The sequence below is a fragment of the Uloborus diversus genome, chromosome 2 (genome assembly GCF_026930045.1).
Source record: "Uloborus diversus isolate 005 chromosome 2, Udiv.v.3.1, whole genome shotgun sequence".
Lineage (NCBI taxonomy): Eukaryota > Metazoa > Arthropoda > Arachnida > Araneae > Uloboridae > Uloborus > Uloborus diversus.
This window is the reverse complement of record NC_072732.1, coordinates 98,326,169-98,341,022: the sequence shown is the minus strand read 5'-3', so window position 1 is coordinate 98,341,022 and position 14,854 is coordinate 98,326,169. Positions and strand designations below refer to the sequence as shown.

The 14,854-nt window shown below is 35.9% G+C and overlaps 1 protein-coding gene across 1 annotated transcript in view; it reads left to right on the top strand.

Annotated features, from left to right (window-relative positions):
• Positions 1-1,292: 1,292 nt before the first annotated feature.
• Positions 1,293-14,854, top strand: part of LOC129216447 (transcription factor RFX4-like) — a 68,931-nt gene continuing 55,369 nt past the window's right edge. Inside the window, exons 1-2 of the mRNA XM_054850661.1 lie at positions 1,293-1,308; positions 3,560-3,617. Of these exons, the coding sequence (XP_054706636.1) occupies positions 1,293-1,308; positions 3,560-3,617 (74 nt within the window). The remainder of the gene's footprint in view (positions 1,309-3,559; positions 3,618-14,854) is intronic.

The window sequence follows — 14,854 nt, the reverse complement described above, 5'->3', positions numbered from 1 at the left end:
CTCACATTTTGAAACTTTTTTTTTTTTTAACGTTCTATCCCCTCCCCCCTCTCTTTCGAACTTCTGTGCTCTATACATTTTATAGAAAAAAAATAGAAAGAAAAATATGAGAAAATGTTGCTGCTAACTAATGCGAGTATGCCAAAGAAAACAAATTTCATAAAATGATTTTTCTTTAAAGGAATGAAAAATTATTATTTTATTAGATCCATACTGAATAACTGAATAAAACCACCGTCTGGGTCCCTCGATATCTCGAGATCTCCTCATATTGGTTTGATTATTTCAAGTCATGCTTTTTATTTGTTCACCAGCTGTACCCGACGCGCGTTGCTACGCCAACAAAAAAATACATCATTATACTGATTTTCATGACAATCGGTTGAACGGGGCAGAAGTTGCTACTCTGCAGTGCCACCTGTTGGCGAGTGGCTTCAATGAGCATATTATGCATCTTCTCCGTGGAAAAATACATATATATAGCAATTTTCATAATAATCGGTATCAAGTGAAGCCGTGACTATACTCAAATTTTGTACTCACGCAGTTTGCAAGATCAATCAATCGCTAAAAATATCAAATAGAAAAAGTTTTAAATCCCCCCGTTGCATGAAAAGCCATAAAACAATAAAGAAAGAATTTATTTGTTCAAACTCAAGAAAAATGGCAACAGCTAACTTCTTATCAATGAGATGTTTCACGCGAATTAATTTCTGCAGCCGATAATTTTATTCGTATTTATCCAATGGATTGTGACTTAAATTGGAATAAAAAAGGAACTATCGATCGGATTTTTTTCGAACTGGTCTATAAACATTCCCAGTACCAAAAATAACAAACGGTGAAAGTTTCAGCCAAATCTGCCGGGTAGTTTTTGAGTTCATGGATGACATACAGACAAACATTCATTTATATATATATATAGATTTTAAATCATGTCCTAACTTTTTATTTATTTTTTGTGATTTTTTAAATTTACTTTGTTATTATTACTACTATTTTTGAATGCAATGTTTTCATTCGATGTGGTGTTCTGATGACGTGCGCGTATATCACACAGTTAGATTAGGTTCGAAACTTGGTGCGAACAATTTTCCTGGATTTCTGGGGTGCCTCCCCAACGCCAGAAAATTTCAGGCCCATAGTCTCCGGGGTCTGCAGACTATAATAAGGCAACTATTCAATATTTTATCCACGTAAGGAAGAAGACGACAGGGGGAAACTGAACCCAGCACGAAAGATCTTGAAAACTGAAAATTACTGTGATGAGGGGGGTGGTCCTTATTACCGTGATGTTGCTGCGCAGGAGTACGTAACATAATAGGGAAGTAATAGGGGCTTCATGAGGCGCATGTAGAAAATGGCGATCAAATCCAGTTTGTTTGCCAAAAAATGATAATAGAAGGAATCATGTTAAAGCTTTAGATAGACTAGGATTTCTGAATAACAGCCACTGGCTACCGCAGTCGCAAAAAAAAATGGTAGCCACTTTCGCCATTTTGGTAGCCATTTTTTTTTAAAGGATTCACACAGCGTTAAAAGTAGATAAATTATTCGCTATTAATAATATTAACACCAAATGAAGACTATGATACTCTATAAAAAAGGATTCACTGGACACAAGGAAATAGCATTTAACAAAAGGAAATATTTCAAATTTTTAAATTTAATACAAATGCAAGCAGTTATAACTAATTGAAAGCAATGTGAGAACTCAACAATCTTTGGTTTATTTATTAATCAGAAATTTCTGTTGCCTGACACGATTATTTCCCAGAGAATTTGGAATTGTAAAAGGCCATGCACGCGAAAAGAAACACTATACCAAAAAGAAAAAAAAAACAACTGATTTTGTTACTTTAATTGAAAACATTCGTTCCGAAATGAACGACGAAAACAAATTTATCTGGACAAAATCAATCCAATCTGACTAGAGACTCAAGAGAAGTGTTCAAACAGGATTCGAAGCGTGTTGTCGTCTCGCGATATTTTTTTTCAACAAAAAGAAATGATCGCCCCTTTAGCTACTGGGACTTGATTTTTTAGTAGCCATTTTCGATGAAATGGTCGCCCGTCGGTGACTGGCGATCGCTAACCTAGAGCTTTAGGGGATGTATTATTGTGTTGCTAGTGTGCGTTTGATGCGTTAATATTTTGTCTCTCCTAGTGTATTTCTGTTTCATCAACTACAATCCACCGCTCTACCAACTGAGCTATCGACTGCTCTTAGTGTATTCTTTGTATTTTTTTCAAAATCAATTGTTTTGAATTTCACCTGCTACCCTTTTAAGGTCTCCTGCAGTTAAAAGAGAAGTGGACACTTGACTGTTTTATGTTTTACTATAGTTATTTGATTCATGGCCTTATTAAGACAAACCAAATATTCACAGTGTGATACTTATATGAGAATAAACATTTTCTGGAATAATACGTGAATAAATCCTCTAGTTATACTGTCTGACCACCGAAGCGATGGGAAGACAAACATCCTGTTTATAGACAAAAATGGACGCATCTATTAGTTTACAGGAGTGGTGACTGGCGATCGCTAACTTAGAGCTTTAGAGGATGTATTATTGTATTGCTAGTGTGCGTTAATATTTTGTCTCTCTTAGTGTATTTCTGTTTCATCAACTACAGTCCACCGCTCTACCAACTGAGCTATCGACTGCTCTTAGTGTATTCTTTGTATTTTTTTCAAAATCAATTGTTTTGAATTTCACCTGCTACCCCATTAAGGTCTCCTGCAGTTAAAAGAGAAGTGGACACTTGACTGTTTTATGTTTTACTCTAGTTATTTGATTCATGGCTTTATTAAGACAAACCAAATATTCACAGTGTGATACTATATGAGAATAAACATTTTCTGGAATAATACGTGAATAAATCCTCTAGTTATACTGTCTGACCACCGAAGCGATGGGAAGACAAACATCCTGTTTATGGACAGAAATGGAAGCATCTATTAGTTTACAGGAGTGGTTAGCTTGTTCGTTACAGATGTGGGCTTTTGCCCTTTAATCATAAGACGCAGTTTTGTAAAAATGTCAATTTGTTTACGGCAATATATTTTTAAATATAAACTTTATTCAATCTATATTCTCACTACAAAACAAATTGATTTTTTTTTAAACATAATTTTGAGCTTACCATTTTGCTTTTACATTTCCGGCCAAAATAAGAAATTTTTATTTTTTATTTTTTTGTTGTTTCCATAGAAACTCTTTTTGTCTCCGTTCATTTGCAACTTTGAGAATTCAATAAACCAATAAGGCCCTAGGAACATTATGAAACGACAGCATCAAAACCCGTCGCTATTTTCCTTTATCACCTGCTACATTCATTCAGATGGAATCGCTCTAACTTGGTCGCTTGCCAGTTTCCACGTCTTCTGTAGACAGATTACGTTCGCATGAATATACATTGATTCTGCTGTTATTTCAGATTCGTGGACGGAGAATGCGAGGGAAGTTCACACCGGTGAGTAACCGTACACTAGCTAAATATTTTCTTCTTCTATATCCTAGTTGTTTTCAATATCTCTCTTACTTCTTCTTAGGCCCCAAGAATACTCACAGTCTCCTTAGGCCTCACTCCACTCCAGCGACTTTGCTCTGGTAAGTAAAATGGTTCAATACTTTTCCTACACAACATTTCTGCACTGCTGAAAAATATATGCATTTGCAAATTTATTAAGGAATAAATTACCACCTTTAAGTCACAACATTTTTGCACTGTGGAAAAATACATGCATTTGTAAATTTATTAAGGAATAAATTACCGCCCTTAAGCCACAATATTTTGGTACTGTCGAAAAATATATGCATTTGTAAATTTTTTAAGGAATAAGTTACTGCCCTTAAGCCAGGGCTAAGGGACCATTCAGTAATTACGTAAGGGTCCCAAGGGGGAGAGGGGTTGGAAAAATCTCTACATATCCTTACTTTGGGGCGTGGGGGGAGGGGGGTCAAACCCATTCTTACGTAATATTTTCCAAGTCGATATTTTGCATTTGAAATCGTGCGGTCAAGTGGTCTGACAGGAATTATATTTCATTTGCGTCCGGAAGATAAAATACGTATTAGGATGAGCTGTTTTTAATTTGTGTACAAAGAATGAAGAGTGTAACATATAATAAAAGAATCTCACTATGTACGGCATGTTTTATTTTTAATTAGTATCGCATCATATACAAAAAAAAAAAAAAAAAAAAAAACGTCGAAAAAACATTCACTCTGATTCCAACTTTCCAGTAAATATTTCTTTACACAAAAACGTTTCATTAAATAGTAGTGAATTCAATTTTGATTCCACTGATGTAAGATTCGATATTTTATTATTTTGAAAAACGAAATGAAATCTTACGTAAGAATGGGGGGGGGGGGGGTGAAAGATCTTACGTACCCTTACATCGGGGAAGGAGGGTCAAACATTTCCAAAGTCATCCTTATACGTGGATGGCTCCTAAGGCAGAACTATAAGTAATATACCGACAGCCCGGTAATCGCAACCAGAGACTGCAATTTTGTCCTTGTTTATCTCGCCGATGAGGTAAATGTACTTTATCTACCAGTTTGATGGCATTCTCAGCTTGAACGAGATGACGTCTGCCTCCAGCTCGGTTACTTATTATATCAGACTGGTGAGTCTATAACAAGAACGAAACTGCAGTCTCTGGATGCGCTAACCGGGCTGTCGGTATACATTGCATGTCAGTTGTAGTGTTTTGAACTGTGACTTATAATCTGGTTTACTGCACCGGTAAATTCAACAGATGATAAAACCACTGTTATTGTAGCATAACATAGCAAAAACAAATGGCACGCACAAAATGGGACTAAACGTGTATTGCTTGAAGTAACACTTATAACGACTTAGGAGTTAATAAATTTTTTTTTTTGATCATGTTCCGTGATCTTGCTCTCTCCTTTATGCTTGTACAGTTTCTAATATGTTATGCAATTGAGTTGCACGTTGCAATTGAAAGAGAGAAATTTTTATTCGTTGCGGGCATCGAAAGCAGCGGTGAATAAATAACTCTGGAGATAAAATATTGCAAAATAAACTAATTTAGAAACAAGAAAAAAAAAAAAAACTATTACTGATATAAAGTACACTATTATTTCAACAAAAGTAAAATCAAAATTTCAATAATGAAATTAGTAGAAAACTTTTCATTTGCCATGCAAGTCATAGGCAGTAAGATCACTTTCATATCTTCATAAAACATCTTTTGGGGAGAAACCCTAGATTTGGAGTGCATATAATATGTAAGCATCAAAAGGGAGTTTTAAAAAATTGGCGTTTTGAGTAAACTTTAAAAATTGTTAATTTTGGTAAACTTTAAAATTTCAAATTCGATTTCCTTGACTATACGCATCTAAGAATTACTATAAATAGGGGAGGGTGGTCTAAAGTGGGTAGGTTTTCGAAGAACTCTCGAAAATTGTAGTTTTTGGATTTTTATCGCTACAATTTCGGTTTTATTTCCTAGCGGGGTTCTTGAACTTCAAAATAAAAAGTAATTTTAGTATTATTTCAAACCCAATATTTATTTATTGCCAAAGTTTACAAACATTCGAAAAACCCGCTTAGCCCTACCAGGGAGCCCAAAGCGGGTAAGCTAATTAATTGTGATTTGTACATTTGCCGTTCAAATTTGAAGTTATAAATGATTAAAATAGTTGATTAGCTACCTGCCATTATGAAAAAAAAAATAAAACAGTTGTATTTATCCAATTTAAAGACAGCACATTTGTTTATAAAACATAAAGAAATAACTGATTACATTAATGGACTAATTAATTGCCATCCTAAAAAAAATAACTGTTTAAAGTTGTACTTATCCTATTGAAATAGAAAATCTAAGTCAGCACACGAGTCAAGAAATTATAAATAAATATATGATTGTATCCTATACCCGCTTTGCCCGAAGTCACGTTCTTTATTTCAATAATTATATCCTTAAATTAAGAAACTAACAAAATGACTATCGTAGTTTGTAGCTGGATGGTGTCAAAATAGCGTAAAATTATTGACAGTCAAAAAATAAGCTGGTCTTTGACTAATCACAAATTACAAAACTTCATTTTTTTGAAAGAAATGTATTATTTTTCAATTTTAAGCCTGGTTGCGCCAAACCGCTTAACTGCAGCTTTGTTGGGACTGATTAAAACTCGGGAGTATTCATGTAAACACGACATAAGCATCGCCGCTTACACCCCAAGGGGGGGGGGGGTAGACATGCGAAGGCCTACTCGCTTTGGGCGACCTACCCGCTTGGGCCACCCTCCCCTATGCTATGAAAGTATAATGTAAGGCCTTCTGACTGCTATATCTGTTTTTAGTAAAAAAAACTTTTTTCGTTAAGGAGGAAGCAAATCATAAAATCGATAAAAATGCCGTTTTTTCACCAGAAAAATATATTTTCACCCAACGCCGAACTAAATTTTCATAAACGCTGTCTAGATGATATATAGGTCCTTATTTTAAAATGGACCTTTTTGTAAAAAGAATTATTCAAACAGGTTAAATATTTTTGAAATAGCGTCCATTTCGATTCAAATCGAGTGCTTTGCGGATTTTTTTCGAAATGGCCGATTGTGTGCAAAACTTTAAATGGTTGTAACTGGCTATTAAGTTCAAGAAACATTGGAAATTACGGCAGACATTAAATGGAGTTTTATTGCATTGAAAGATGCTTCATTTTCTTAACAAAATATATTTAAAATTGCCACGGAGAATGAAAGTCTAATGACTTATTTATAGCTACATTTTCTCCGTTGTTATCGAGTATGTGTTGCCCTTGTTCTCTTTCATTCATCACCTAACCTGCTTTTCGCATCCATGTTTTAAAACATTTCAAGCTCTCGTCTTCAAAGACTACACTTTCCAAGCTTTTGTCAAAACCCAAACGATAGAGTAATTCCTTCACATAAAAAAAAGCAGTTTTCTGTCATTTTTTTGTTTAAAGTTTAAAATAAAAATAATATCGTATTAGAAAAAAAAAAAAAAAAAAAACGCTGCGAGGAAGACCCCCCCCCTTACCTGGTACAAAACTATTATGTGGTGAATTTCATGAAAATCGATTGAGCTGCCTTTGCTCTAGATGAGTCACAAACAGACAGACATAAATACATTCATACAGTGCTGTAGTTGAAAAACAATGTTTAAAAATTCTCATCTTTCTAGGTTAGATGAGTCATGGTTTGACAAAACTTATTTTGACAAAACAAATTCAGTTTAGGTTTGTAACAAGCTTTAATTTAAATCAGACATTTTACTAAAAAAAAAAAAAAATGACACCAATTAAATTTGCATTACTTTTACAATAATAAATCAAATAATTCAGGGAACGGCACCCCCTCTCCTCCCCTCCCATTCTACAGCACTACATACAAACTACCTGCATCATTATTAGTAGAGAAGACTCCACGGTTCACCCTTTTTGAGCCGAAGATAATAATTTACAATTACATTTGGATAAAATCATTACAATGGGGTTTGTTTCCTTCAGTCAAAAGTAGTACTTTTTGTCACTGAAATTGATAGAATATAGAGACAAAAAAAAAAAAAACATGTGCTCAAAAAATACTTTCATTTTCCAAACAGTTATTTTTTAATTATTTTTTTTTAATGTCCGATTCTTCAAACAAGGCGTGGTCTTCATGAAGTCACAAATGATGCACTATGGCGCATCTTTCTACCGCATTTCCACGTTATGATAATCAAGAAGCGAATTACAATCGCGCTCTACGCTTGCTATCAACCATATCGTTGCCAATACACGTGATTAAAAATGCGAATTAAATACTTTGGACCGTGAATGGCAACACTGAATGGCATTTCATCATTTGTGATGTCATCCGCAGAAGCGTTTAAATGATGAAAGAGCACCGATTTAAGTAATTTTTTTTGAAATATTAAACTTAAAGAAATTATTTAAAAAAAATGGTCAGATTCTATGTTTTTAAGCATGCTCTTTCAGAAAAAATACTTTTAAAATTTTGGAAAAACGACCCCATTAAAACGCTGAAAAAAGCTGTTGAAACTTTGAATTCAAAACATTTTTACCAACTATACCTTCACCCTCCTTAGCACTAAATCGATTCACGCAGGGAATGCGCATCGGTAAATACAACGGTCCTCTTTATTGCATATTTTGCTTCTCTTCCAGCGCCCCATCTCCGCGCCCTCGTCGACCAATAACTGCTCGAGATCCGCACGTTATTTGCGGGGCGTGCGGCCGTGCCACTCTTCTGGGCGGCACGTGCCATCCCCCGCCGATCGACATTGTGGCGTTTCTTTCGGGAGGAGGAGGGTCGCCGGAAATTAGATTTCCCTCATCTCCGCGCCATTTTCCAGGCATTTAAAGCTCGACGTTATAGAAATAGCCCGCCTATTTCAATTTAAAAGCTATTATCCCAAAAAGGGTTCTCATGCTTAGGGGCAATTACTCCATCAATTTTCAATATTGTGTTAGAAAGCGAGTAATCTCTTAATGCAGGAATGAGTTTAATTTCGTTCCGCGTATATAAGAAAAGGGAAAGCTCTTCTTCAATGACAAACAAATTAATTTTCAAGCATATTTTTTAAATTCATTGTTTGCAACAACATAGTTATTCAACATAGCTATACTAAGCTATTTCACTACATTTTCTTTTCTTTATTTTTTGCAGGATTTTACAGTTAATGGGGTAAAAATGTTAAAATTTAGTGAGGGTTTTTGTTCATTTTTCCCATTTTCATGCAAAACACATTCGACACCCACTAAAAGGCAGTAACTGCAAAGTTTTCGTTTTTCTTTTTCTTTTTTTTTTTTTTTTTTTGTTCCTTTTTTTTTTTTTTGCATTTTTGTCATCTTAATCAGTGTCAGAGGATAAGTTAACGTCAGCTTAATCTTGATTAGGGCATGATTACTGAATAGGCCAACTAGACCATGGCCTAGGGCCCCCCAATTTTTAGGGGACCCCCCAAATGACTTAAACTGTTTTAGCCAATGGTTAAAATTGTAAGGATTGACTGCATAACATACCCCCCCCCCTGGGCCCCCTGTTCCTATCACTTGGTGAGGATTGACTACATTGAGGTCCCGAAAAACCATTTGGCCTAGGGCCCCCCTGCTATCTTAATCGGGCCCTGATCTTACTTGTTTGATTTAAAATTAAAACCGCGAAAAAAAAAGTCTAATTCCTACATTTCCCTATTGCTCATATTGAATCCAAAACATGTTTCTTCAAAGAAGTATTTCGAAAACTTATTTCTGTATATACTGTTCTTTATCTGCCGACGGCACACCTACGCTAGAGTGAAATTCATTCGTTTTGGAGGAGTGAAGATACGAAAAACAATGAAGACCATGATAATGATCCATTCCATCAATTCCTATTCCTAATCAGAGTCACAACTGACTTCAACTGTATTTATGTCGAGGACTGCATACTAAGTGCCTTGCCTCGATTATTTTATATACTGATAGATGGCAGCACCATCACCGGATCGAACAGTTAATGAGAATTTAGAACGAGTCCAGGAGCTAATAACTACCTGGTGCTAGCACCCCCAGAGGTATCGTTTCACTTGGAGGACATTGAGACCACGAGCATATTTAACGTCGCCCAGTCCCCTTTAATGACGACGGTGGGTCTTCGACCATTCTAGGTTCGAACCCAGGACCCTCCGGCCCCGAATCCGACACTCTACCGATCGGGCTACCACGGCCCCCATTCCATCAAATAACCAACTTTCTATATGGATGAGATGCGTGGCAGAGAAAGAATAGATGCGTGCTATTTTGATTTTCAGCATTTAAAATGTTCGATATTTTTAATTGAAAAACGCAATAAAATATTCAACTGTAATATTTAAAACTTCAAAATTCTTTCCTTTATTTTAAAAGATGGAAAAATTTTTTACTTTAAAATACAAAGCTAAAAAATACGTTTGGCTCAATTTTTTCTGGAGTGCATTTCCGATTTTCAATGTCTGAAATACGCATGAAATAATGCTACAATGCATGAGTAACCCCACCCAGACGGCATTTTCTGGTTTGCATTACTATATGTATCATTATTTGAAGTATCTACTGTCTAAAAAGTTTTCTTATACTTTAAAAATAATGGTTTGCACGTTTTGCGGGCTTGATCGGGCTGTCACGTCTGCAACACGAACAAATAATTATTTTCTACCGAAAAGAAAACACTTCAGAAAGCTGATACTTCATATTTTCATGCATAATGCTTCATAATTTCATGCTTTTATTCGAATGTATCACAAATAAAAACCGAAGTTTAAAATTCTGAGTTCCTGGTTCAGTACCTTCAGAGGTTTTGATTTCGAATGGAAACTAGGAGGACTTTATGACCACGGCATATTTACGTGCCCCAGTCATCATTAATGGACATGGGGAATTTTCAACTGGCTGTTCCGTGTTTACTCATTTTTTAAAATTTACTTTTACGGGAAGTTAACAATGTTAATGCGACTCAAAACGGCGAATTTAAATGTTTTCTCGCACTGACTGACAATGACTGATAGTCCAGCATTTCTCAACCATTTTTGATCCGCGGACCTGGCAAAAGCTTTTGAAAAAAAAAAAAAAAACCCCGAACTGATGAGTCTTTCTTTCTTTCTTTCTCTTTTTTTTTTTTTTTGTGTGTGTGTGTAAAAAATTTATGGCGGAAAATGAAAATCGTTCGGCCAGAAGAAGTCCCCTCCTCTCGCCTTTGCCTACTTCTTTTTAATGTTTTATGGTTATGCCAATAAAAATAAATAAATAAACCTTTGACTCATGGTATAGTGCCTAGAAAGAGTATAGCGTGCCGACCACCGCTGTTTTTCCCTGCGATTTTTGAAAACGAACTTTCGGCAATCCGTTAGAGGACAGTGCGGTTAAGGATGCTATTTTTGATGAAGTTTACATTAGTAATGTGGGATTTCAGTTATAATTCAGTTGGCGCTAATGTTTTTTTTCCGCATTTTGTAAAAAATTATGAAAGAGTTTTAAAAAATTTTAATGGATGCATCAAAGTCGATTATTAAGAGAAAAAAAAGTTGCATATTGTTCTTTACCAGCGTGCAAAAGTGGTTACGGAACAGACAAAGAAAACGTTTCGATTTTCAAAGTTCCCGAACATGAGGAGAAACTTAACAAATGGAGCTCTTTGATTTCTTCTGAAAATTTCAATGCCGTAGTCTGTGCCATAACCTCCTCTCCCCCCCCCCGCCTCGGCACCCCTGCGCAGTTAAGGATAAATTGCTCGAATCGCTGGTTTATCGAGATGACCGATAGCTTTTCTTATTCAAGATATAAATATGCAGATTTAGCTTTGGTGTTCCCCCCCCCCAAGAACGACAGAGCACTCCCCTTACCCCCAAATTTTACGAAGCCCCACCGCACCGAAAAAATTCCCCAAATGATACTTAAATAGGTTTTAAACACCTCTAAAAGTTTTGATGGTTTAATTCCTCCCCCCCTCCCTCCTCCCCCATTGGCATCCCTGTTTTGCTTTAGCTGCAGTTATTAAAATTAATTACTGAAACATTTACTTTCCGAGATGGCCGATAGATTTTGAAAATTGCAGATGGTTTCGCTATGGGTGCCCCAGCCCCCGGAGCAACCGCTCAACCCATCCCCATCCCCAAATGTTACGAAGCACCTCACCCCTCAGAAATGTTATTCCCCAAAAATGAGATTTTAATCTTTTTAAGGCACTCTTTGTAAACATTTGAATGGTATAAACAGAGCCATACTCCCCCCCCCCGTCCCGCTTTAGTAGAATTAAATCGTTGAAATGTTTACTTACCGAATGGCCGACTGATTTTCTGCATAAAAGAAACAAATGTGCTGATAGTTGCTCTATGGATGTTTCCCAAGAGTGATGGCACAAAGTACCCCCCACCCCTATTTTACTCGGCGTCCTCCTAACAGTGCTTTTTTTTCCGGTAATGAGACTAAAATCATTTTGAAACATCTTCTATAAAAAATTCAATAGTGTAGTCTCCACCTTGAGCCATCAACCTCCCGTCCCGGCCCGGGGGTCGGCACCCTTGCCTTTAACTGTTACAATTATTATGAAAAAATACTGAAACATTTAATTATCAAAATGGCCACTGGCCTTATACAAAAACTTTACTTAGGGAAGCTTGCCCCAAGGGCGATAGCATCCCCGCTCACAACTTTACAGATCCCCCCCCCCTCTCCTGAGAATGGTTTCCCTAAAATTGAGACTGAAATTCTTTTAAAATTTCTTTTGAAATTTCCGCTATTGTAATCTCCATCTCATGAGCCCTCTCCCCACTTCCTCTTGCCCCGACGGCACCGCTGCTTTGTATTATTATTTGAATAAATTACTGCAATATTTATTCACCGAGTAGAATGCAAAAACTTTAGCAAGAGGTACCCACCCCCCAAAGTCATGCTCCTCCCCCCGCTGCAATTTTAGCAAACTCCTCCCAAAACGCGACCCTCTTTATGAAACAAAAAATTTTAAAAACAACTTCTAAACTATATTTTTGAATCGTAAAATAAATTCTAAATCTACTTACTTCTCTATTTTATATCAAATTTTCAAATTGAGACTGCATATTTTAGCAAAAGATATTTTAATTCACTGAAATATTTCAAAAGCAGTTTTAATAAGGAAATAAGAGACACGCAGTTCTTCAGAAATCTTCTTTTGACAAATTTTACTATACAGTTTCCTTTTTTCTTTCCACAGGAACGATGAAAGGTCACGTCAATTGCTCTAATGAAATATCTGGCAAAATAAAGTAAAATACGAAACCACATTATTGCTAACAAACTACTGCTAAAGTTTCAATAAATTATTTTAAAAAAAAAAGCTTTAAAAGCTTAATAGTGTACTATATTCATTTAAGAGGTGTCTTGCAATGTTTGTGTGGCTTCGAAAAATAAATAAATACCCCTGGCACAAGTAGAACTTGAATCGATTATTTCTTTAAGGGCATAAGTACAAGTGATGCAACTTTTCAGGAATCAATAAAAAGTGATTATTTCATTCATAAATGAACTAAATTCTACAAAATTTTTATGACTAATCCAGCCACAAGTAGGATCATTACCTCACCTTAAATTACGTTTCATTTCGTCACTGACATTAATCATTTATTTTTTTTTAATTTGGACTTATGCTCTTTCTGCAATAAATATCTTGAAAGACTAGTTTACAGAGATGAAAATGTAAATCAAGGGAAACAGATTTGTTTCAAACTGATTTATGATAATAAAAAATAATATCACAAAGTGACAAAAATAACACTGCGGCAAAAAAAGCCCCTTCAAAATGCTTCTGACATTTCTTCGGCTGATTCTTATGTAAAAGGACCCCCTGAATCCGAATATGACCTCTGTCCCCCCCCCCCCCATACGTACCAATTTTTTTTAAAGGCCTCCAAGTTTTTTTTCAATTTTCCTTAGTTTTCGAGTAATTATTTTTTTTTGGAGGTTAAAGGAGCTTTATATTAAGTGCTAACATAGTTTTGGCGGGTAAGAGAGGTTCAAATTTCAGGATCATGGACACCGATAGCAAAAGGGGGGACTTGGGGGGGGGTATACCCCCAAATAGTAGAAAAACCTCGAAAAAAGATCTTTTTATTCTGATTTTTTAAAAAAGATGCCTGTAAAAAAATTTTGGTGCAGAATGTGAGTATAAGACTCGCTTCTATGACTCCCATCTCCAAAAAAATTTTCGCGAGGTAAAAAAAAACTATCATGTGAATGTCGCACGTTGCATACGAGTTGAATTGCAGGTCTTCATTCAAAAAGACATTCTTCTGACTGATTCTTATGTAAAATGACCCCTTGTTTCCAAATACGACCACCTTTTCCCCCCACCTTCCCCCTCCTTTTTAGAACCACCCCCTCTGATTCAGAGTCTTTTTTTTTATAGTTTGGAGGGGAAAAAAGCATTACAATAGCCGTAAACATTATTCTGAATGACTAGAGATGTGCAAAGCTCAAAATCTTGTGCATATGTAGCAGAAAGAAAAACTTGGGAGGCACCCCCCCCCCCCCAATACCCGAAATAATCTTCCCAAGTCTCTTTTTTTGTTATCAGTGTTCATGATTTTGAACATTGAGCCTTTCTTGCCATCCAAAACAATGTTAGCGGTTAATATAATGCTCCTTTCTCTCCCAAAGGAAAATAATAGATCTAAATCTAAAGCTAAGGAAATGTTTTTAAAAAAGGGGCTGGGCTTTTCTACAAAAATCGTACGTGTAGGGAGAAAACGGAGATCATATTCGGATTCAAGATGTCAATTTTCAGAAGAATCAGATGGAATAGTTTCAGAAGCATTTGAAACTCTTTTTGCTGCACAGTGTTTTTTTTTTTTTTTTTGGGGGGGGGGGGTCCCCCCAAGTTTTCTTTTTTGCTACAGATGCACAAGATTTTGAGCTTTGCACATCTCCAGTCATTCAGAATAATGTTTACAATTATTGTAATGCTTTTTCCCCGCTCCAAATTGAAAAAATGGCTCTGAATCAGAGGGGGGAGGGAGGTTCTTAAAAGGGGGTGTGAGGGGGGAAAGTGGTCGTATTTGCAAACAAGGGGTCATTTTACATAAGAATCAGCCATAAGAATGTCTTTCTGGATGAAGACCTGCGATTCAAAACGTATGCAACCTGCGACATTCACAAAATAGTTTTTTTTTTTTTTTTTAAATTTTTTTTTGCATCGCGAAATTTTTTTTGGACATGTTAGTCCTAGAAGCGAGTCATAAATTCTCATTCTGCACCGAATTTTTTTTTAAACGTCATTTTTAAAAAAGCAGAAAAAAAAATCGTTTTTCGTCATTTTTCTAATATTTTGGGGGTGTACCCCCCAAGTCCCCC